Below are 23,801 nucleotides of genomic sequence, written 5' to 3'. Positions count from 1 at the left end.
TCTTTTGAAAAACCAGCTCTGCCAAGTTCCATTCTTGCCGCGTGATACTCTCATTTAAAAGAGTATCTATAAGATACCCATCTCTGCACATATAGCAAAGTTCTTGAGAATTTAAGGGAAAAAAGTAAGGAAACTGAAATTACTGGCTAAAAGGATGAAGACAGTTTGGAAACAAACAGCAGTAGTTAGCTTGGCTTCGGAGAGGGCAGGCTCTCCGTTCTCCATCTGGGCACTTGCTCTCCCTCAGCTCTCCACATACACTGCTTTACCTGTTTGGAGGTCACTAGAGGTGGGGGGAGGAGGAGGAGGAGGGAGTGGACACTCCTGGTCAGGCTCCAGGCCTTTCCCAAGGTTAGAAATAAGGTGGCACTGCTCACTGCCACCTTGCTAGGTTAGATCCTGACTGAGGTCATGGTATGTTTAGTAGGAGAGTCCTTCAAAGTGACTGTGCACTCTCAAACCACTGATCCACGTGCATCTCTGCCAGTACAGACCTAATCACATTAAAGGCAAAGGGAAAATGCCCACTTCTTCTACCCCTATTCTAATTCCAGCTTTTCTGGTTGTGTAAAGAAGGCCTGATTTCAGAAATTTAAGGTCATTATAAGCAGGTCATAATTTGAACAGATACATGCTCTGAGCTCATATGGGGATGGGAGGCGGGAGATGAGCAGATTTGTTACTAGAGGGATTGGATTAGTCATTTTCCCTTAGCACTTAGCACCAGGTCAACAGTAGTTAGTGTCTAGGAATGCACCTAATGGGTTAAAAGCAGGGGAGTGGTGCTTTTTTGGGGGTAAATCTATCTGTTGCTTTAGTGATACAAGGCTTACTTTGATTTTTTTCTTCTTAAAGCTTACATATACTGATAATTTTTTTCTTAAAAAAATGTAGATTTTTTTAGACCTTTTTACACATGAAGTAATAATCCCTTGGTATCATCTAATAACTAAAATAAAATTTACTCTGTTAAATGTCATCTTACAGGTAGTCTATATGAATTAATTATAGACCAAAAATATACATATAAATACACAGATGCTGAAACTCAACTTTTGTACTTATACTGTAGAGAGAATTATGTTGGAAAATAAAATACTTCTGTGAAGAGTACTTTTTAAAACACATTTCTATAAACCTAGATTTAATACTCAAGTACCTTACATTTGTGTTCTGCAATCCCAGACGGAACCAGCAGAGGGACCCCAAATAATTTTAAAAACCTTTTCCATATTTAAGAGCTAAAACTTATAATAAATAATGGGGCAAAAAACCAAAACAATCAAAAAAATTTTCAGAGCAGTGGTAATTAAACATTTCTGGCCTTGAGCTCCTTTGAGAAATTGGTGAAAGCTATATCATATACATAATTTTGTATGCAATTTCAAAACTCACACACCTAATGAAAGCTGCCTCCCCAAGGACCCTGGGTTAAGAAGCCTTGCTGTAAAAAGGGTGAGAGAAGGATGTCACTCTAACCTTGGAAATGGGAGGAATAAAAGAGTAGATACATGACTACAAAATTTATATGAAAAAAGAATGAAGATAAATTATTAGGACATGTAACAGATTTAACACATTTACTACTTCAACAAAATTGGAAACTTAAAGGGAAAAAACCTCCCAGTGACTTTGTACAGTATGCTATATAGAGTTCTAAATAAAGAAAACATTTAGTAAAAATTTAAAAGAATGACAAAACAATATATAAACATCTAGTATATTTCATTTTTTTCCCCGATGTATGCTGGAAAACATTTTAAAGATGTATGTATACCTTACATAATTTCCCTAAAAGGAATTCAAGAGTCATGTCAGTGAGGGGAGAAGGGAAGCCAGAGATTTGCAGGCAATAACCAGCTCTTACTTTACAATCCATTCTGCAGAGTTTTCCTTCTTGAACAGTTAGGTCTCCAGGAGCCTGTAAGAAGTGAGGTCTGAAGAATCGCTCCTGAATTGGTTCGTTTTCATCTCCACTGTCCCTTGATCTAGAACGAGGCCTTAGCACAAGACAGATAATAAAAAGATAGAAAGATGAAAGGAAGAAAACAAAGAGGGAGTGGGAGGGGAAGATAGAAGTTATTTTCAGACTCTCAGTCATTTATTTTTTTAATAATATGTGGAGCAATAATATAATTTCCTTACCTAATTCTTACTCCTACAGTTTACACATAAAGTCAAAAAAGCAAAACCTTATTCATTTCCAAGTTTATTAGAAATTTAATAGTCTGCTACTTTCTGGTGTTAAATAACTCTGCTATCCTAATTCTTAGAGCTAATATGAATAATAAAAGGGGAAATGGAAAAAAATGAAGTACTCTATATTAACCTATTTTTTTCCTAAATCCTTTCGAAAGCTATATGAGAAGTAGCAGCAACTGCTGCTCATTTTTTGCCAAATCTTTTTCAGTAGTAATTACAACTTCCCACTATGATTTTAAATTTATAGGAAATTAACATTTCTTATTACTTTGTAAGAATTTCAGATCTTTCTAATCAAAATTCCTTTTCATATTAACCAGGAAAACATTATGTATTTTTTAGCTTTAAAATAAAATTGTGCAAATCTTCCAGATTTTGTGTACCTCTCTCACTTTTAAGTATGTTGCTAGAGGCACCTTTAAGAGCAATAAAATTTAAAGTAATTGCAGGGAAGATGTAAGAAAGGAACAAGATTGTCACTAATCACTAGAAGAGAAGTTTAAAAACATTTGACCAGAAAAAGTAGAACAAATGAAAGAGCAGTATAATTAATAGGTCAGTAATTCCCAGTTTTAGATAGTTTCCTCTTCTCTAACTACAGGTCTAATTTATGAACAAAATGCTTTCCTAGGCGACACTGGCACATGGACAGTCTTAAATGTATTGAAGACACAAGCGAAGCAGAAGAAAAAAAAATGCAAGAGCATGGATGTGGTACTATGTTGTGTTTACATTCACACATAAAGGCACAGGTTCCTGTGAACAGACACTGCCACAAACAAGTTAGAATTAGACCCATGTGTGTTTCAGAGCCAGAATTGTCTTCCAAATTGTTGAACAAAGGGCTCTGTGCATCCAGTCATGAGGAGGTGTAGAAACACCACTTGTTTGGTGCTTACCTTCTGTGAGCCTAACTTAGTATGCATTCTCTTCACCAAAAGTGTTTGCATCTGTGGCCTGTAGTTTACTGTCTGGGCTATTTGAGCATACTGTGTAAAACACCTAAATAGGAACCCAAGATGACAGGCTGGTTGACTTACCATATTCTTTTTTTAAGTGCAATATCCTTTCCTTGTCTCTGCCTACTGTTACTCCATCAACATCCTTGCACAAACTCAGGGTTAACTAGGACTAGAAAGCACACTCTATTGTTAGCAAGTATTTGTTGAGCATTTAAAATAGGACACACCTTACCTACAAAACTGTCATCTAAAATAAACTCTTTAGAAGTGACTGAAATGTGAACATTAGGAAACTAGCTGATTTTAAGAAATCCAGTGGCAATAATTTGTCATGGGCAGTCTAGACAGCTGTTGGTTGGAGAAGTTTGGTTTTGAATATCTGTGTATCGTTTACTGGTATTTTCACATTAATGTGCTGCCATTTAAAGGTGTTGAGTCTTGATATCTTCATACATAAATTGGGCCCCAATTAACAAATTAGTGATAGTATATCTAACTGGGCTTAGCGGCATTGGCAACCGTTTGTTCCTTTCCCGTTTCTGAATTGCAGACAAGAATAATCAGGGAGCTGTACAATGTATCATTTTAAGATTGTATTCACTTTCTTCTGTCTTGCAACTGTGTTCACTTTTGGGGTCCTATCACGGTTCTAGTAGTGTTGAATTTATAGTAATAACTGAAATGAAACCGTAGTAACACCTATGAGAAGCAATGTGTGAAATACCTTCTGACATGAGGATGGCCTGAGGGAGAGCGGGGACTGCGACCTCTTTGGTTTACAGCCTGTACCATTAGCCGTCCCGTACAACTGATGCGGCCCTGTCAGAGACATCAGGAAAAGAAATGATTTGCAAGCAAAACAACTAACCTCCAAGCACCACCGTGTTTACTGTCCTATTCTCCATAAGACATTATTTCTTAACCAATAAATAGACCATATTAGTAATGACACCAATCCCTCTCAGAAATGTACTTTCCCTGAGTTAAACTCCTCAGTGCCCTGTATTTAAGGAACTCAGTGACTAGGTCTGATTTAGGACTCTTAAAAAAGCTTTACTGTTTTATCTAGAATGGTCTTTAAATGACAATCCTTCATGAATTCATTGTAATCTGCTATGGTCTCCCTAAGACACAATGTTGGATCGTGAACTATGGCAGGGGGACATTACTCTCTTGCGATAATTCCATTTTCATGGTCGAATATCTATTGGTTGTAGCTAATTCTGAAATCAAATGAGATGATTTTAGTTTTCTAACATATCTTTTTAGTAATATATTTTTTAAATGTTAGTAGTGTCTCTTCCAAAAACCATACATTAAAGAGATGCCAGCATGATAAAATGAACATTATGTGAGAATACACATGGGGGTGTCAAGGAGAGTATAATGACCCATACGTAGGTCATCATATTCGCATGAAATGAGCAAAATCATGACTTAAAAACCAGAAGTAAATATCTAAAATATGTGTGTGTGTGTGGGGGGGGGGGGTCATATGATATGGGCCTGTGTAATGAAAACCATATTTTCTCTTTCAGATTTTCTCTCTTAAAGTTGCTTGTCAAATTGAAAAATTGATAAATGTTCTCCTAGGATAGACAAAAGTAATACTTAGAGGACTCAGATGATATGAATAAATCACCACTGTTACTCTGGCTTTTTGGTTTAGCCCCTTCTTTTAATTTTTCCCCGATTACTAGCAGAGTGGCAAAATCAGTGATTTTCTTCTCTCACATCTTAGGAGAATGTGAGCAGCTGTACTTCTAAATTCTGATGATGGCCAGAAGGGAACGGCAAGAGAGGAAAAATGATAAGCAGATTATTAATGATCAGACTCAGTGATTTCTAGCTCATAGTGGATGAGCTGCCTTCATGTGCACTTAGAGTCAGAACTGACAAGTGAATCTCCTTTTCATTCCAAGTTGCCAGTACTGGCAGGTAACAGGAGCAAAGGTGTGCTGTATGCTTTGAGGAGCTGCTTTCTGAGTTCCAGCCGATGATGAACTACGTGAGGGGGGCACGGTGCTGGAGGGGACACACAGAAACCCCACAGCAGGACTCAGTGAAGGGCGGGAATCTAGTCAGCAGGGTTGTCAGGGTCTCCCCGCAGACTGGGCTTCTCTGGGGACTTGACCGCTCCGAAAAGGCAAAGACACATAGTGCTGTAATACAGACAGGAGAAGAACCGGGGGCTATCAGATAGAAAGAGGTGGTCGTAAAGAAAGAAAACTGAAGAAGTGTTACCCCACTAGATATGTAACTTCCCCTGGCATTCACAGTACTTGCTACTGAGGTCATATTTAAACATGGCCTTTCTTGAAAATTTCCAAGGAGACATGAAGTAGAACATTATGAGGGGAATTCTTTAAGAAAAAATTTTTTAATGTTTGTTTGCTTATTTGTTAGAGAGAGAAAGATGGAGCACAAGTGAGGGGCTGAGAGGGGGAGACACAGAATCCAAAGCAGACTCTGAGCTGTCAGCATAGAACCTGGCGCAGGGCTTGAATCCACGAAAGGTGAGATCATGACCTGAGCTGAAGTCACACACTTAACTCACTGAGCCACCGAGGCACCCCGAGAGGGATTATTTCTAATTTAGATTTGTTGCGTCTGAAGTTCAGGTCAGTTCTCTCATGCTAATCTCTTGCCAAACCCTTGGGAGGCCCCCCTAAGCCAGCCTGAAATCTGAAAATTAATTTTCTCTAACCCCTCTAAGTCTTATGCCTGCTACAGAAAATCTAGACGTGACTTGTTTAGAAGACCCCCATTAAAATTATGCAATCGATGCATTGTAGTAACTGATTTAACAAGTCAACATGTAAGATCCATGATTCTTTTGGAAGCCAAAGGCAAGGAATTTTATATTTTGTTTTATACAAATAGCTTCAAAATTGTACTGATATGGGATATGACTTTCTTAGTATTTGCTTTGCTACTTAAGTAAATAATTTTAATCTGAGTATCTTAAAATAGATTTATATAATTTGTATACACTTTTCCTCGTTGTGTAAAACCCAGAGGACCCACAAGGGAAGTTAACATTAAGTTATCATTTCTGTGGTTAGAGAAAGATGTAAGTTAAATTCAATCTTTAACCTTGAATTTGGGGAAGCAGAGAAAAAAATTTTCTCTAACCTGGATTTGAGTTTTGACTTTGCGAAGACTTTGGCCAAATCACCAAATTTGTTCAAGCCTTTGTTTCTTCTGTAAAAACCAGCGTACTATATTTGTCTCACATGGATGTTGTAAAGATTAAATGATGTAACCCAAGATGATCTTCATCTTCCAAATATCAAATGGTACTCGATGTCATAAGTTACCAAGTTACCATTATTAATCATTGCTGGTATTTTTACTGTGAGTCTGAGACATTATACATGCACAGACATGCACCAGGATGATTTTCAGGGGTCCCAACAGCTTGGTTGACTGCAGTAAATTTTTCCAAGTGGTTATACTTTGCCTGAGTATGCTTTTACCTCCCCCCCCCCTTTTAATTCCTTAAAATAACTCTTTTAATGAGTGTCTCCCCTGCCCCTCAGTGCTCTTAATGCTGGGATGAGCCTCAGACACCTTTGTATGACACTCCTTAGCTCTGGAGTCAGTCTAGGTTTGTAAACCAGTTCTGTCCCTTATAATTGAGTGACTTTAGGCAGGTAATTTAACCTCCTGAGTTTCCTCATCGATAAAGTAGGACCATATAGTTAATCAATCCTGCAGGGGTTCTTATGAAGATTAAATGAGTTAGTAGGTGTAAAGTACTTAGTATTATGTTTTGTACACAGTAAACACTCAAAATGTTAAATTATTATAGCACTGAATATGGATATAATTATCATAACAACCAGATGGACATGAAGCATCCCTTAGAATTGTTTTAAAAACATTTTTTTTCAAAAAAAAATATTTTTTCATATGCAACAGGTTTTCTTTCTTCTTTCCTTCTCTCTCTCCCTCTCTCTCTTTCTTTCTCTCTTTCGGTATTAGGATATAATTTACTCCAAAGGAAAAACTTATGCTGTAGTTTGAAAGGTGCCAAGCACACTGCTATAGTCACTGTATTTATGTAATGGCTGCATTTGAGGTATGAGATAAAAGTTGTCCTACTCAACTCTAACCACTAGACTCCACTTAGGATAAACCCTGCCTCTTCTTCCATCTCCAAAAAATAACAACAGGTTGGTATACTGCTTTGTCAAGATTACACATTTCTACAGTGTTTTCAAGATTTCTACACTACCGCTTAGAACCATATACACAAATAGTGCCACAGAGTATCTTCCTAACTACCCAAATTTAAGAAAAAGGAATATGTCACCATTTGTCACGTTTTTAACTCCTACACCATCTTTCACTTCTGAACATAAAAGGGGAAGTCATGACCTTCAGGAAGCAGAATTGTTAGTTTGATAATACAGTATTATTGGCTAAATACATATTACTAATCAGTAAATGACCAGGAGCATTTAGAAAGCATCCAGGGGCGCCTGGGTGGCTCAGTTGATTAAGCATCTGACTTCGGCTCAGGTCATGATCTCACAGCTCGTGAGTTCAAGCCCCGCATTGGGCTCTGTGCCGACAGTTCAGAGCCTAGAGCCTGGAGCTTGCTTCAGATTCTGTGTCTCCTTCTCTCTCTGCCCCTCTCTGCTCATGCTCTGTCACTCTCTCTCTCTCAAAAATAAATAAGCATTTAAAAAAATTAGAAAGCACCCAAACTCATAAGCTGTATAATTTTGATATTTTTAGTTAGAAAAAAGATCCCAGAATTCACTGTAACACTGTTGAAAGGATGCCTCTGGTGTATGCAATTGAAAGTTCAGATTTTTAAGTCTGACCATCTTATTTATGAAGGTCATACAAAATTTTAATCATATTAATGTGCAAATGAACCCCAGTAATCCTTGTGACTGCTGGGCTCTGAGGGACATTAATGCTGCTGCATTTGCTTTTAACTTTCTCATTTCTATCTACTTTATTATTAACACATGAAGGAGTAATGGAAGTGAATGTTTAAAGTTTGAAATGAGCCAGGAAACCTTATAATGCTAAAACAAAACACAAGCAAACCAACTTCTTAAATTTAATTCAGCTGTGTGTTACTTTTCTATTCCAAACAAATCCACAGAGTTTAAAGCTATAGAACAAGTAATAAGCTTGAATTCTTAAAGTGATTATGTATTAAACATTCAGCTTATAAAGATTATTCATGCCTCACGCAAAGCCAATTATTTGTATAATATGGAAATAACATTTATATTTCCTAGCTTATGAAATTTAACTGTGGCACACAGGTCTTTATATAAGCTTGCCACTTGTATACATAATGCAACTTGAGGAAACATCAAATTGCAAAACAGCCCTTCCAAACTCCAAGTGCAACACAGCGTAACTTAGCAACACAACAAAAAGTAAAACATTCATGTTTAGATTTACTTGCGTCTTAAACCGAGTGTGCGATCCTCATTTTGGCATTATGTTTGGTGTCGCACCGCACAATCACTCATTGTTTCACTAAACTATGTGACTGCTTTGGTCTCTCATGAATTGCCAGAGCCGCACACATGGCGTGTGATACACAGTCCAGTATGTGCTTGGAGCTGTGGGTTCCATCCCAAGTAGAATTTGGACGCAGTCAATAATATCTAACGTGTTTCTTATTCCCCAAAGATTAACCCAGGTGGAAAACTATTCTATAAAATATTCTGGTAACCTTTAGTATTTCTCTCTTTCCTTGGTTCTCACCCTTTCTCCCGGCTGCTTTGTGTAATTATTTTCCACTGCTCAGGAAAGCCCTGCCGTCTGTGTTTCATTACTGAACTCATTTTTCCAGGCCAGCCTTTTCCTCTTTCCCTTGGTCATTCCACATCATGTACAGTCCAGTGTACCAGAAAAAAAATAGAAGGAGCTGTCTCCCTTTCAAACCAAATGTTTTTAAGATGTGAAAAAAAAGTTTAAGGTAACTAAATGGCATCAAGGAATTGGGGAATCAACTTAAGTTTTCTTTTGACTATATGTTATGCCTTCATGATTAGTGTATCCTGAGAAATTCAGCTTTGACTCTGTAAATGTTTTCCAGTGCCTTATTATCATGCTTCTTTTAAATCAAATTACAAGAATGGCAAAATACTTCAATATACAATAAAAGATGTTATAAAGTAGAGATGAAATAAAACACTGTTAGACATTTCTATTATGGTATTCCTATAGCAACAAATGATAATGGTCTGCTGTTTGTCATGGTTTAAATACCTCTTTGTCCTTCTAATGAATGGTAGAGTTTGTTCCAATTTCTAGGTGATAACTCACAAAACCTACATGTGGCATATTTGCACATACTTGCTCAGTATTGAAGACGCCAGGAGAGGAAAGGAGTTTTACTCTCGAAACTAAAATCAACCAGGCAACATGCTGAGACTTGGAATGGCATGTAATACCAAGTACCCTAAATCTAAAAATTCTCTCACAGCAATTTCAGTCTGAGGCCTGCGTGCCCACTTTTAGGATTTCCTCAGATTCTCTTCACAAGTTCCCCCTCCTATGCCTGCCCCTGGTCCTTAGGTAGAAAAGGAGACTTAATTTAGCCTCACCCTCTTTAAGTTAGAATATTGGGTGGATCAACTCACACTGAGAGGTAGTTGGAATTCTTGGTATCAGGAAGTGCTCTGGTTACTGTGGCCTCGGAGCTCTTTGAATCTTTTGCTCCCTCTGACAGACCCAGGGCAGTCACATTACTGTTTGCTGAAATCCCAGGTGAGATGGGACATTCTGTTAGAAGGGCTGGGCTTTTGGCAACCTGATGTAAACTGGTGCACTTCTCATTCCTTTGTCTCCTCTTCAAAGGGTAGAGGCCAAGATTGAGAGAGAGTTAACGGAGGGACTTACCCCGGGGCTTGGTTAAAGCAGCAGAATTCGCTGGGGGCTGGGGACTGAGATGAGGGCCCTGAGCGTGCTGGGAGCAAAGCCACTTCCCAGCTTCCTGTGTGGCTCCCGTCAGCTGTGCTGTGGGTGTGGCCGGGTCTCCTGCTCCCAGCTCCCTCCACCCAAGCCCACAGCTGTGGCAGTTGTGGCACGGTCACATCTGCTGCCTGACTCCTTTCCCATGGGGGTGGTAAAGAGGAGAAGCCAGGAGGTCAGAAGACCACACACCAGCAACATGCTGGGTAGAAATTCCATCCTGAACTGACTTGCCTACTCTCTAACAGTTCTGTAGGGGAGTATCTAGAGACAGAACTGATCCTTCACATCCTGATTCCACAGGCTCCTGCCAACGTTTAGGGCTGCTGCTTTAAGACAGGGTTATTAGTGTCTCTGAATTAAAATAATGACAATAACTAGCTTTTACCAAAAGCATATTATATGCCAGGTAAACCAAGTATATTATTTAAATCCCTATTATCACTCTTATTTTCACAGAAGAGGAAATAGGCACAGAGAAATGATGCCACTTGCTAAAGGTCACATAGGTGGTGAGTGGCAGAGGTAGAAATTCAACTCAGATCTGTCTGATGCCAGAGTTCATGCTCTTAACCCCTGAACGACACCATTTAGGCTCTTCGGTAGCATCAACCCTGTCCGACATTTCTGGCCTTTGTGGTGTTATTTCTTTCCCTTCCTCCTCTTCTGTATTACAAAGGGGATCTTCAGCAGCCCTCCTGTATCTAATGACTTCAATAGATATCGAATGACTTCAACTAGTTTGTCAGTAGTTTAAATGCTCAGAGGCTGGCACGCAGTCTGCAACTCTGCACCCTGCCATTGGCCGTGAGCAGCAAGTCCTTCCCCGTTTAGAACTTTTCCATATGTAAAACTAGGTTAGTACAATTTGAAGAAGACTAGAAACAGACTCATAATTGCAATTTTACATTTATGTTCTTTGTTCTATAAAACCGCTGACTCCAGTAACAGTTTAAAACATTCGCTAGGAAAAATGCCTCAAAATTAACATCGGGACCAGCACTGGGGAGTGCTGGAACACAGTTAATTCGATCTCCATAATATGTCCCAGGCTTTCTAGGGGACAGAGGAACAAAGGACCCAGCATGAAGAAAAAGTCTGGATTTTGTGGAGTTCTCTATTATTTTAATTAAAGGCAGAAAATTGAGAATTGAAATTTGTTAATAATATTGAAGGAAACATACTGAAAATACAATAAGAAAAAAAAGCAAGTTCCACTTCTGTTCCCCTGTTCCCTCAAATCCTCCAAATATGAACACAAATAAGTATTAAAATGTAACTTTCAGTAAGAGTTGCGCTTTTGACTATTTTTCAAGGTGATGGTCATGTATTCACCGATTGAAAAATTGGAACCTGGAGAAAGTGCATATTTACCATGGAAACTGTGACAGTGAAGTCGGCTGTGCTCCCTCACAACCTGATTTGTGGAGAATTCGAGTTCCATTCTAATCTTAGTAGTATTGCAGAAACAGATGTTTATATGACAATGTAATATTAGGACAAACATTGCGCAAACTGTTAGAGGTCTGTAAGCTTTGCTGAAATTATTTGTATCATTTTCTAACATTTCATGCTTCCTTCTAAAGAAATAATGAAATATGGAATGATATAAATAGATCAGAGATTTAAAAAACATAACTGGACAATCTTCATTAGTTCTATAATTGTTAATTTTAGCTTCTTTTTTTTTTTTTTAAAGTGACTTCTGCTGACTTTGTAAAATTACCCTGTCACCTATGGAGGTCTTAAGGTACAGAATCACTCCTTATTCACTTTTGCATCCTCTGTACTCAGCAAAGTGTATCAAATATATACGGTACTCAAAAAGGAATCTGCAGGCTTGAACTGGGGATTTGGTACCAGTAGCTGCCTGTTAAATTCTAAAGGAGTCAGCTGGTTTTTTGACCCTAAATCTAAGGGCAAATACAAGAGAAAACATTTGGATGGAAACAAATAATCCTGAATGCCATATGCAGGTGCTATCAAAATTATAATTTATCTACACTTATATACGACTTAAATTCCAGTGAATTAAGTGTATCTGTATTTCTTTTAAATATCTTACTTTTTTGAGGATTTTTACTACAACATATTTATATATGTCACTCACTACACTTTTCTCCTTTTTTTTCCTTCATAGAACTTAATCCCATCTGAAATTATATTATTTATGTATTTGTTTACTGGCTTACTTTCTATCTCAGGACTTTCTTCTGTCCAGCACTGCAACCCCATCACCTGCATAAGTGTACCTATGAGGCCCTCAGTAACATTGGTGGAAAGAATGCACGTCTACACTGGAATTACTCATGTGAAAAACACCTGATGAAATAGATACTAATAAAGAATTTTTCTATCTTCTGAAATCAAGATGGATGTAAAATTTGGGAAAATCATTTCAAGTCAAAGAAATAAGATTCCACCTTTTTAATTAAACAGTTCCTTTCTTCAAATAAATGCCTGTAAGCACTATGCACAGAACTGAAGCCAGACCTATACCCTTAATCTTTACCTGAGGGTTTGCAGCCATAATTGTGTAATTGCCATCATCATCTAGGGTGGAGGCTGTGGTATGGAGAGAGCAGGTCCCGTCAAGATCTCTTTGAATGGTGTAGTGATCATTCTTTGGAGAGATCTGCTTTCCATCTTTAAACCAATAGATCTGTGAAAGGAAACAATGATTAAAGATTAAGGATGTGTATAGTATTACTCTGTTTGGGGGACTGATAAGGAATAACTGTGTGGTCTGCAGAGCTGATCTGAGTTTTCATGTTAAAATGTTAAACAGAACATCTGAACAGGAAATTGATTTTTGAGTGAAAAAAGTAGGTGAGAAACAGGTTTAATTCTATTTTAGTTTTTAAAAATGATATATCTTGGGGTGCCTGGGTGGCTCAGTCGGTTGAGCATCCGACTTCCGCTCAGGTCATGATCTGGCGGTTCGTGAGTTTGAGCCCTGCGTCGGGCTCTGTGCGGACAGCTCAGAGCCTGGAGCCTGTTTCAGATTCTGTGTCTCCCTCTCCCTCTGGCCCCTCCCCTGCTCACGCTGTCTCTGTCTCTCTATAATAAACGTTAAAAAAAAATTTAAAAATGATATATCCTTATATTTAAAAAAGTATGTATGTAAGTAGGTATTCACATATTACTCACATTTTTTTTACATATTATTTATCTGGAGGGATCTAGATTGAACGTTGACAGTAATAACTTCTGGGGTGGCTTCACAGGCATTTTCCATTTTTGCTTCTATTTTCCAATGTACTGAATTAAAATATATTACTTGTAAAGGTAAAAAGGTATTTTATTTTATTTATTTAAAAAAAAATTTTTAATGTTAATTTTTGAGACAGAGGGAGACACAGAATCCGAAGCAAGCTCCAGGCTCTGTCAGCACAGAGCCCGACGTGGGGCTTGAACTCAATTGTGAGATAGATCATGACCTGAGCCAAAGTTGGATGCTTAACTGACTGAGCCACCCAGGTGCCCCAAAAAGGTTATTTTAGAGAACAATAACAGACTCCTTACTCCATTCCACTGAACTGTGTTAGACAAAATAGCAGTGAGGAGTGAGCAACAGTTAAGGGTTGGTGGTGGGTGGAGGCCTACTGTTTTCATTCTGGGCCAAGGAGCATATGCTCAAAGTTGAGTGTTTGTCAGTTCTCCCCACTATGTTAAGGAAAACACAGTAGTATTTAAACTTACAATAATTTTCAATAATATTTTCACTTGGTTTGATAGAAAATTAAATGTGAAGAATAAAGTAAAAATAAATCTGGACTAAATAACACATTTTAAAACGGTCCAGTTACCTCTTCCCTAGGTCCTCCTACCTTTTGTCACCTTTAAATAAAATCACTGGCCGGCGGATCCCTCATGATTTAGTTATTATTTTGGACGGCTGAGAAACAGGGCCATCATGATGAATCACAGTGCCAGCAGCCCTACCATGGCCTAGATGCAGAACTAACGCCTGCATCATCCCGCCTCCAGACTTCTGGCTAGGGAACTAAACAAATCCCCCTCTCTAAAGCCACAACAAGTTCTCTGTTGTCATCTGTGTTCCTTGCAAACTCAAGCTTTCCTAACTCATTCCTAACAGAAGAAACCTCCTTTAGAGCCTTCAGTTTTTAAAATGAGCTTCTTCCTTAATGTAAATCAGAATGCACATTGAGACCACAACTGGCATTCAAATTCAGCTCTCTATCAAAGCTTCTGAATCTGAAAAATCTTTCCAAAACATACATTTCTAAGAAAGGACGGGCTAGAAATATATGGCACTAAATAAGGGCATGAATAATCGGGATCTGACTGCTGTAACTCTTCCAACCCCCATTTTTCAATTAGCTCTAAATTTACAGCCTATATTGTTAATCCGCAGAACTAAAGATGAATCATCAACTAGACTAATAACTCACAGTCTTAAAAATTAAATTATGTAAAGCATGATACTTCATAATTATCATTCTCTGCTTGGTGGTTTTATTATTTCTGATGGAACCCAGAAGCTGTGATTAGAACACAGTTTCCTCCTTTTGCATTCTGGCCACTATGCCAGTTCTTCAGAACTGTTTCTTTCCTTTAATCCTATTCCTCACCTCTGCTACATCTGGACTGCAACTTTCAAATGAGAATTAGGAAACAGTCCAACAATTTTACCAAGACTGTTGATGGAGAGGGAAAGGGAGGATATACAAGATGAAAACAGGGTGAACTAGAAACGCCTTTCAACCTTCTCATGTCTCAGTCAGAACAAGCATGTAAAAGGCAGAATTTTTTTTTTTTTAAACATAAGCTAAAAGAAAGGATGTATTTTTTGGAACATGCTGAATATTCCACACTTTGATAGGGAGGGAAGAAAAAGAGCGGCAGTGAGGACAGGAGGAAGGAAGGGGAAGGAGGAAGGAAAGGTGAAGAAGAAAATCAAACAATAAAACGTTCTTAAAAAATTAAGCCTTAAAGCTGTGAAACATTGAAATTCATACCAGAAATGCAAAATTATGTTAAAAACAACAGCTCATCTTTCTGGTGAACATGGTGTTTTTTAAAATAAGAATCGGTGATCTTAGAACTTAAGCAATGATCTTAAGCCTTGAGTAAGATTTAAAAATAACAAGGGATTTGTGAATATTTTGGAAGCTTAAGATATTTGGAAACAACAATATCTTGTTGAGTTTCATTCATAAGCTGCAAATTTATTTTTAGTATGTGCATTGGATATCATATTTGTGAATACACAGCAATTATCCAAATCATGTCAAGAATAAAGAAGCTTTCTCTAACAACAGTTTACTTTAAAAGTCTCATTTTATTAGGAGGGGGTACGTATGTAAAATTTTAACGCTATTTTCTTTGCTTTTTTTTCTATGACACCACTGTTAAACTTTTAATTTCAGTGAGTGTATTTTCCCTTCTATATGCTTATTGTACAAATTTGCCTGGCCTTTGGTAATGTCCTGTTTTTTTTCATTGAAGTTTCTATTTCTTTTAAAATTGTTTCAATCATTTTAAACATAGGTATTTTACAGTTTGCTTAAGATTGCCCAACACTGAACAATACTTAAGCTTCTATTGTCTTGTTTCTTGTGCTATTGATTCTCCTTATCGTTGCTTATTTTCTCCTATGGTCTGTAAGTTTTTACTGTGAATTTCTTTTTCCTCCCTCTAACTCTACAGAAGTTTGATATGACCCAAATTGTGAGAGTGTTGTATAGGGCAGTGTTTGCTTGCTTCTGCCAGAAACTTAAGGATTTTAATCCATCCTGGACTAAATTTCGTATTAATTTCTCAGCTTTTGGCTCCATATCATGTGTTGAAGTAAATTTGGAGTTTCAATTTCTCACGGGTATCTTTTTTATTCTTTTCTCCCAAGTTCTAGGGAAAAGTGTAATCTGTGCATTGTTTTCTAGGCTAGTGAGCAGTTATTCTTGTCTCCATTTAGAGACAGGGCAATGCTTTATCTAGCATTTCCATGCATCTGTAGAAAGAGGGCTCCCATCTAGGTCAGCCTAGACCACCTGAGTGTCAGAAGTTCCTTTGATTATCCTTTCTCAACAGTATTCTGGCCTCTAGCCCCTTTATAAATACAGGAAGGCTTGGTTTTGTAGATTAAAGATCTGAAGTTTTTATAATCCATGGTAAACTTTATTTCTTTGTATGGTACACAGCATGGGGTTCGTGTTCAAGCCTGGCCACTCACCAGCTCCCTGACCTTGGGCAAGTTGATTAAACCTCACTGAGCGTAGTTCAGTCATCAGTAATTTGGGAGTGACACTGATAATATCACATGAGGAATAAATGATGTAGGTGTATGAAAAGCTCCTTGTCAATTATTTAATTGTTATTCTCCTATTCTATTCTTTGAACCCAAACTCTACCCTTCTTCTGCTCTTTCTGGTTTCTAATGCCTCCTGAGGAAGGCCTTGAACTTAATAGTACTTTAAACATTTTACATCATGGGTACTGAGAAAGGTAGTCTGTATCTCTTCCTCCTATTATACATGCTGTACTTTTGAAGCCTAACTCTTCCTCAGAAAACAGGACTCTTAAAAAGCCATGTTTTTAGCTTACCTTTGGTTTTGGATTCCCAGTCACTCTGCATGTGAAAGTTACAGGCATTCCCTCAAAGATCTTGTAATGTTTCAGTTTCATCTCAAAGAACGGTGCCACTCCATTTTCCACAGGTGCATCCCCATATTGGACGTCATCACCTGATTCATCCACAGGAGACCTTTCTAGCCTGTACTCAATTTCACTGATGAGTCTCTGTTCACAGCTGGAGACTTTGTATTCCTACATCAGGTAAAAATAAAGGTCATGTTAGCAACCTCAGTTTCTTGTGGTACAATGTGTCTCATGAGTCTTACCCTCCCCTCCAATAAGGCACTCAGAAGACAGTGATATTTTTACCATGGAGCTTAAAAACAAGTCTGAGCCCAACTCAGTCCCATACAAAACAAAAAAACATCTGGAAGTAAGTATATATGATATTTCAAATTGTCTTCAAGTCTTATCATCCTCCTCCCCCAAAAAACTATGAAGATGAATTTCTTTCTCTGGTCTCTTGGGGGGTATGGGGAAAGAAAGAAAAAGGCAACAGCTTTATATTCTCAAACTGTTCATAAGAATAAAACCTGATGGAACACTGATTTCTTTCTGTAGAGTAAAAGCTGGGGGGGGGGGGGGTGCAGCTCTTCAGAAGGGTAACAGTGCATGTGGCCAGCAGCTGCAATATTACATAGCATTTTATCAAATGAATAATGGGAAAAATGGCATTTCTTTTCATTCATAACAGTCCTCGGCCACAAAGCCTCTGAACTCCTCCTCAGCTGTGCAGCTATTAGGGACTATTCTCCACCAATGTTTCAAAGAAAAATGGGATTGGCAGTCTAGTCAAAACTGTGATTAAAAAGACAAAAACAAAGTACCCATCAACATCCTATGGTGATCAAGGTGGACCCTACAGTTCTCTTGCTTACAAAGCACAGTGAACACAAGGCAGCCCATTAGAAACTACTCTCTATTTAATTATAAATAAAAGATGTTCCAGCTAGGTTTTCCTTAAAGAAGTTATTCAACCTTTAAAAAAAGTTTGTCGTCTTGAGGGAAGAAATACAACAGTATGAATAAAACTGCAAATGAGTTGTTTTAATTACTATCAAATGAATCAGTTTAAGAATGGGCACATTTATCCCTAGAAAGGTACAACAAATGAGAAACAATTCACAGTTCAGAGTGTCCACTAGTGACAGAAGCAAATTCAAGTTCGTAAATGTATGACAAAAATCACACTGCAGTAATTTTGTTCATCTGATCTTAGACACTGGTCATAGTATTTACAATTAATATGTGGCAGGAAAGATAGATACACAGGCAAACAAAGAACACAAGATAACAGATACAGTGAAAGACCAGAAGGAGAAGAAAGGTGAAAAGCTTATTAACCTTTTGACCATCCAGAGGACTCCCTACAGAAGCATGAGGAGACCCAATTTCCTGTAATGGTAGAAAAAAAGAAGTGAAGACTAGTGACAGAAATAAGAATCTAGCAAGATATCTAGTTTTAAGTGAAATTTTTGCAGTAGCAATATTTAACACAGAAAAATCTTCAGATATTAAAGGCAGATCCATTTTTTAACATCTATAAGAGTTGACTTGATCATTTAAACAGGTTTTAAAACGCCTTCTTTAATCTTGAGACTACATTTGGAAACTCCAAGCAGAAACAGTGCAGATTATAAAACAGCTTACATCAAATCCATGCAGTGACTTTTTTGGGGGGAACAAAAATAGCATTTTAGGTTTTCTGCTGATTAGTGACTTACAAATGTATATGTGAAGGAAAATAAAGACATAATTTTTCTATAAATAAATAGTTTACTTTGACTAAATATTCACTGGCTGTTTCAAATAATTTCAGTGAAATATGTTTCTCCACACAAAAGGATTTTGTATGAAAGCACAGGACAGCAAAAACAGAAAGATACTTGAAAGGAGAATAAAGTGATCAACAGGAAGATAAAAAGAACAGTTATCACTGACTGCAGTAACTCTAGCAGTCACTTAACACACTGTTTGGCACATGGTATGTGCTCAATAAATATTAGCTATGACCTTGATTGATGATGTTAATACTGCTTTTCTTTGACTTGCCCTCTACTTCCTACAGAATTGGCTCCAAGAATAGTGGCCATGAAGACTATGGGGAGAGGGAACAGAATAATTATTATTTTTCTAAAAAGTCCAGATGGGGGTGCCTGGGTGGCTCAGTCGGTTAAGCGTCCGACTTCAGCTCAGGTCATGATCTCACGTTTCGTGAGCTCAAGCCCCGCGTCGGGCTCTGTGCTGACAGCTCAGAGCCTGGAGCCTGCTTCGGACTCTGTGTCCCCCTCTTTCTCTGCCCCACCCCTGCTTGTGCTGTCTTTCAAAAATGAATAAACGTAAAAAAAAAAAAAAAAGTCCAGATGAACACAGTACCTGATTAGCTGTTTCCTCTTCTGGCTCCTGAATATTAAAAACAGTTGCACTGTCAGCACCTAGTAATCGACGAGCCATTCTTTCTTCATATGTTAACCTCTAAACAAAGTAAGTCACAAAAAAGACAAAATTAGAAAAGTCATAATTATATACTGCCTGATGAAAAAGAATTTTATTTATTCATTTTTTTTTAAACTGAATTGAGAGAGACAGAGAGACCGAATCTGAAGCAGGCTTCAGGCTCCAGAGCTGTCAGCACTGAGCCCAACGTGGGGCTCAAACTCACGAACCATGAGATTATGACCTGAACCAAGTTGGAGGCTTAACCCACTAAGCCACCCACATGCCCCAAACACTTTTTAAAGTTTATCTATTTATTTTGAGAGAGAGAGAGCAAATGTGAGCAGGGGAGGGGCAGAGAGAGGGAGAGACAGAATCCCAAGCAGGTTCCATGCTGTCAGTAGTGCAGAGCCCGACATGGGGCATGAAACCACAAAGCATGGGATCATGACCTGAGCTGAAATCAAGAGTCAGAGCTTAACTGACTAAGCCACCCAGGCACCCTGAAAAAGAATCTTAAAAAATGAGTTTTGATATTTTCTGTAACTATTTTCCCCTCAACCTTCAGATACCTATATATAAAAGGAGTCTCTTTCTTTCCCTTCCTTCAGTTGTTCAGTCTGTCACCTTTCCTTCTGGTCTTTGTGGCTTAATATAGTGTTGGGATATGAGGTAACTAATCTTGAGAGCCACTGACTGATACAGCACAAATTTAAGGTGAATATAATAAGCAAACAAGGCAGAAACCACATAGGAAATATGTGTCATATACCAATCCTTAATGGTAAACATATAGAAAAAAGAGATATTCAAATAGCAAAGTATTTTTTTAAGGAAAGGTTATTTTCATAACCATCCACAGCTTCAAAACAGCCTGGTCAGCTCCAAGCCTCTGATAAGGAATTTTAGACAGCTGGCAGTGATAATCCTCTCTGTTTCGGGGTTCTCACCTCTAAAGGCACTTCCCAGGCTGTCTGTGTGGCAGGTGAAGGTAGGCAAATATAATAGTCCACAGAGAATGACTGCACACGGCTGAATTAGCAAAAGGACTGTGAGGGACACTTGCCAAAGCTAATCTCCACAATTTGAGATTCTACTCAGATGCAGATTGCTTGCCCATCAGGCAGAGAAAGTGGTAAAGTTTTCACGTCTAGCAGCCAGTGCTCTGGATCTGGCCAAAACATATTTGCGGGGCCATTCTTATGCCAACGTGTTTGTTCTGTCCAGTGGGCTGTTTCCTGCTTTTGAGTGTTGGTCCTAAAAAATCTTAGAATTGACAATTCTAGGAGGAACTTTCAGAGACCCTCTGTCCCATGAAGGGCATTTTACAAACAAGTGTTTTATTCAAAAGAGAGAATTAGTAAGACAGAATCTTAAAAGAAAAAATAGACAAGTTATTTCAGTAAGCTTCCAAACTTCTGAACATCGATGCAAATTCTATTGGAAACTCTCTAATCAGGAAAATATGTTGACTAAATTTACAGTTTCCAGTAATTGCTGGTTCTAGTCCCAGCTGAAACCGGGAAGTGAAACAAGTCAGTGCCAAATGACAAATAGTCCCGAAGTTCAAATTATTTCATTTACTGAAGAAGAGGCAGAATACAAGAAGAGGTAGAGGCAGGTGTTTCGTGCATGGGCTGTCTCAGGCCACTATGTTATTATTTAAATTAATTTTCTCACATCTGTTAAAGAATCATTGAATTCAAGTTTTCAAAAGGAGTTTTAAATACCTGCTCTCTTAAATGCCTCTAATGTTTTCATGGAGAGCTGTAGCAATATCAAAGGTAGGAGTGGAATATTTTCCACTCTGTTTCTTATAAGCAGAAATATCAGCTATTGATACTAACTCCTTTCCCACGATGTACTTGCTACCATTAAAAGCCAGATTTACTTCAGTTTTGTTTCTAAACCACTAGGCTATATGGCTATCCAAGCCCTGTCTACAGAGGACAAAAATAAGTAACAGAATAATATGCAACACTAGGAAAAAGTTGTCCTTTTAAACTCTCAAATGTGGAAATCCATGGAACTTGTGAATATCATTCACTGCTAAACAGATAAATATAAATATATAACATAATATACACAGTATGATATCACAGCCTATAGAAGTCTTAAGACGCTTTAACCAAGAGAATCTTAGCCCATAAGGAATATTTAAACAAAGGTCCAGAAAAACCCAAAAAACTGGAGAAATGCCTTTACCTGGCTTGAATAAGTTCCCGTAAGTATTTGCTTTAATCTTTCAAAGGCTTTCATTGATGGAGCAGGGAAAGCTTCCTGTGTATGTGTATTTACACATGCAATTACTTATTTCAGGGAAAAAATATTTCCCCTTTGTGAAAATCTTCTATTCTCAATGAAATGAATGACTAACACAAGATCTCATTAGAATTTTAATCTTCCTGAACTCAGATTAGGATGCCCTAATAATTAAAAGCAGCATTCAGCACCCCTCCTCTATCCTCCACCTTTCTAATCAAACATGGTCTGTTCTCACATTTTTATTTATCAATGTGAGATAATTAAAATTCCTGGAAAACATTTAACATAGAGAGCTTTCTACTCTGAAAAAGGTATCTGAGAGGGAGATTTTATACAAAGAGGCCCTTTTCTTCTACTTAAGAGCCAGGCAAATTTTTCCAGTGGCAATTCCAAAATAAAGCCACAAAAGGCTCCTTTCCTTCACCTGGGAAATCTTATTTGCGAGACTTGTTCTTCCTGTCCCCTTAAAAATAACCTGGATGTGGTAAGAGGAGGGTCAGTAAAAAACAAAAAAAAAAAAAACCAACTGATGAGGAAACATTTAAGTCCAGTGGAGGAATTATCTATCAATCTATCTATCTATCTTTAATTTTTTTTAATGTTTATTCATTTTTGAGAGACAGAGAAAGAGCATGAGTGGGGGTGGGGCAGAGAGAGGAGACACAGAATCCGGAAGCAGGCTCCAGGTTCTGAGCTATAAGCATAGAGCCTGACGCAGGGCTCGAACTCATGAGCTGTGAGATCATGACCAGAAGTCGAACGCTTTACTGACTGAGCCACCCAGGTGCCCCAAATCTACCATACAGATACTATACTAAACCCCCTTAAAATGTAATTCTTTTTTTTTTTTTTTCTTGAGTTTAGTTGTCTGGCTTTGACAAACTAGAACAATATTGTAGAACAAGCATTACTCCTTCATTACTGAATCATTATCTATTTATGGTCTAGTAGTACAGTCCTGGACTTCAGGGGTTGTTTCCTTAGTGAGGATAGTTTTTCTGTAGAAGCAGTACATGTCTTAGAATCCAGATTCTCCTTTTGGTAGATACAAATCATTCCAGAGCACGCCTTCCCCCTCCTACCCAGCCCAGGTCTGTTCCTTTTTCTTTGTAATGTTGCAATTCCTCCTTTGTTTTACTCCCCACCTTAAAATCAGACTTTCCTCTTTATCTCCAACTTGCTATCTTCACTCCCAGAATGTTTTTCATGAATAGGAGGAAACAGTGAAGGCTGAGTAGAGGGAAGCCTTTCTACTTTCCTCCCTTTCCCCCAGATTCAGGCCATAATGCTAAGACGAACACCGAGGTTTAGGGGTAATGAAATCATTTCATGGACAGATTGCAAGAACCTAAGTCAGGGAAGAGCTCTCTGATGTGGGTAGCTAATATTCCAAGTACAAGGCCCAAATCTGTCTCTCCATACCGGCTGGCCATTGTTCAGGAGGTCCTCCTTGAAGCGAAGTTTTCGTTCCAGGTCTTGAATGACAGCATCCTTTGTGCCTTGAATCTCCTCATCAGAAGCTATTCTAGCGGTTCTATTGACTTTCTTTGGAAATCCCCTGTAGGACAAAAGCACAAGACAGTATGGTCAGTTGTCAGGCATTCAAGTTCAACAAAGAGAGTACAATGTATCAATGTATCCCACTCTTTTCTAATGTTACATCTATTCCAACTAATTATGGAAGGAACCATGAAAGCTGCTTGCAGTGTTCAGGTAACACTAATTGGAACCAGCTTTCAGAGAAAGTGGAAATGCCTTAGGGAGTGTGTCTCAGGTGGTCAGATACATGCCAAGGATAGGGCAGGCCTGTGCTTCAGTCCCAGGGAGGCAGCAATGTGAAGTGAAAAGACAACGATTTGTAATCACAGGTTTAAAATCTGGCTCTGCCTTGGATTAGGTTTGTGACTTTGGATTAGTTTCTTAACATGTTTTATAAACAAATATAAAATATATGCCATATAGGGCTGTTGAGAAGAGTTCAAAGAGAACATATTTCTTTCATACTTCCAGAAGTTCAGTCCTTCTGATCCTTTGTAATCAACTTATTCAACAAGAGTGTCTAGCTCATTCTAAGCAAATATCGTTTGTTACCTTCCCTTCTATCCTGATTTGATTAGAGGAGGCCAATGTTATAAAAGGTCTATTTTATACTAACGGGCCCTGGAAGGTCTGCAGGCTCCGCTCTGCCTGGCACTCCCCAAGCCTCCTAAACCCCCTGGAGAGCCTAGGGCTCTCAGGTGACACCTCAGAATGTTTCTTTCCAAGGGCAGCAACAACGTCGGAACACGTGAGCCAGGGGTCGCTGGGGCTGGATGCTTGATGGGTGTGGTATCGCTTTTGTTGGTGCTGTAAGCAATTTGCTTCCCACTTCTCTTCCTTTGCCCT

General features: G+C 38.3%; 2 protein-coding genes across 6 annotated transcripts in view; one reads left to right on the top strand and one right to left on the bottom strand.

The window, feature by feature from the left end:
- CBR4 (carbonyl reductase 4) overlaps window positions 1-12,636 on the top strand; it is a 96,656-nt gene extending 84,020 nt beyond the window's left edge. Inside the window, exons 5-6 of one of the 2 annotated variants that reach the window (XM_081795585.1) lie at window positions 11,818-11,868; window positions 12,323-12,357. In XM_081795585.1, the coding sequence (XP_081651711.1) occupies window positions 11,818-11,867 (50 nt within the window). In that variant the 3' untranslated portion in view covers window position 11,868; window positions 12,323-12,357. Of the gene's footprint in view, window positions 1-11,817; window positions 11,869-12,322 lie in introns of both variants that reach the window. The other variant, XM_060653816.3, reaches the window with a different exon arrangement.
- Window positions 1-23,801, bottom strand: part of PALLD (palladin, cytoskeletal associated protein) — a 406,473-nt gene that overhangs the window by 7,984 nt on the left and 374,688 nt on the right. For 3 of the 4 annotated variants that reach the window (XM_060653807.3, XM_060653809.3, XM_060653814.3), the window contains 7 exons: window positions 22,839-22,974; window positions 19,092-19,190; window positions 18,060-18,110; window positions 16,686-16,907; window positions 12,631-12,780; window positions 3,889-3,983; window positions 1,868-2,000 (listed from right to left, as the gene is read on the bottom strand). In XM_060653807.3, coding sequence (XP_060509790.1) covers window positions 1,868-2,000; window positions 3,889-3,983; window positions 12,631-12,780; window positions 16,686-16,907; window positions 18,060-18,110; window positions 19,092-19,190; window positions 22,839-22,974 — 886 coding nt within the window. The remainder of the gene's footprint in view (window positions 1-1,867; window positions 2,001-3,888; window positions 3,984-12,630; window positions 12,781-16,685; window positions 16,908-18,059; window positions 18,111-19,091; window positions 19,191-22,838; window positions 22,975-23,801) is intronic. The other variant, XM_060653808.3, reaches the window with a different exon arrangement.

This window comes from Panthera onca, chromosome B1 (assembly GCF_046562875.1).
Source record: "Panthera onca isolate mPanOnc1 chromosome B1, mPanOnc1 haplotype 2, whole genome shotgun sequence".
In the NCBI taxonomy this organism is placed as follows: domain Eukaryota; kingdom Metazoa; phylum Chordata; class Mammalia; order Carnivora; family Felidae; genus Panthera; species Panthera onca.
Note: the sequence above shows the minus strand (reverse complement) of the source record. Positions and strands in the feature narration are given on the sequence as shown.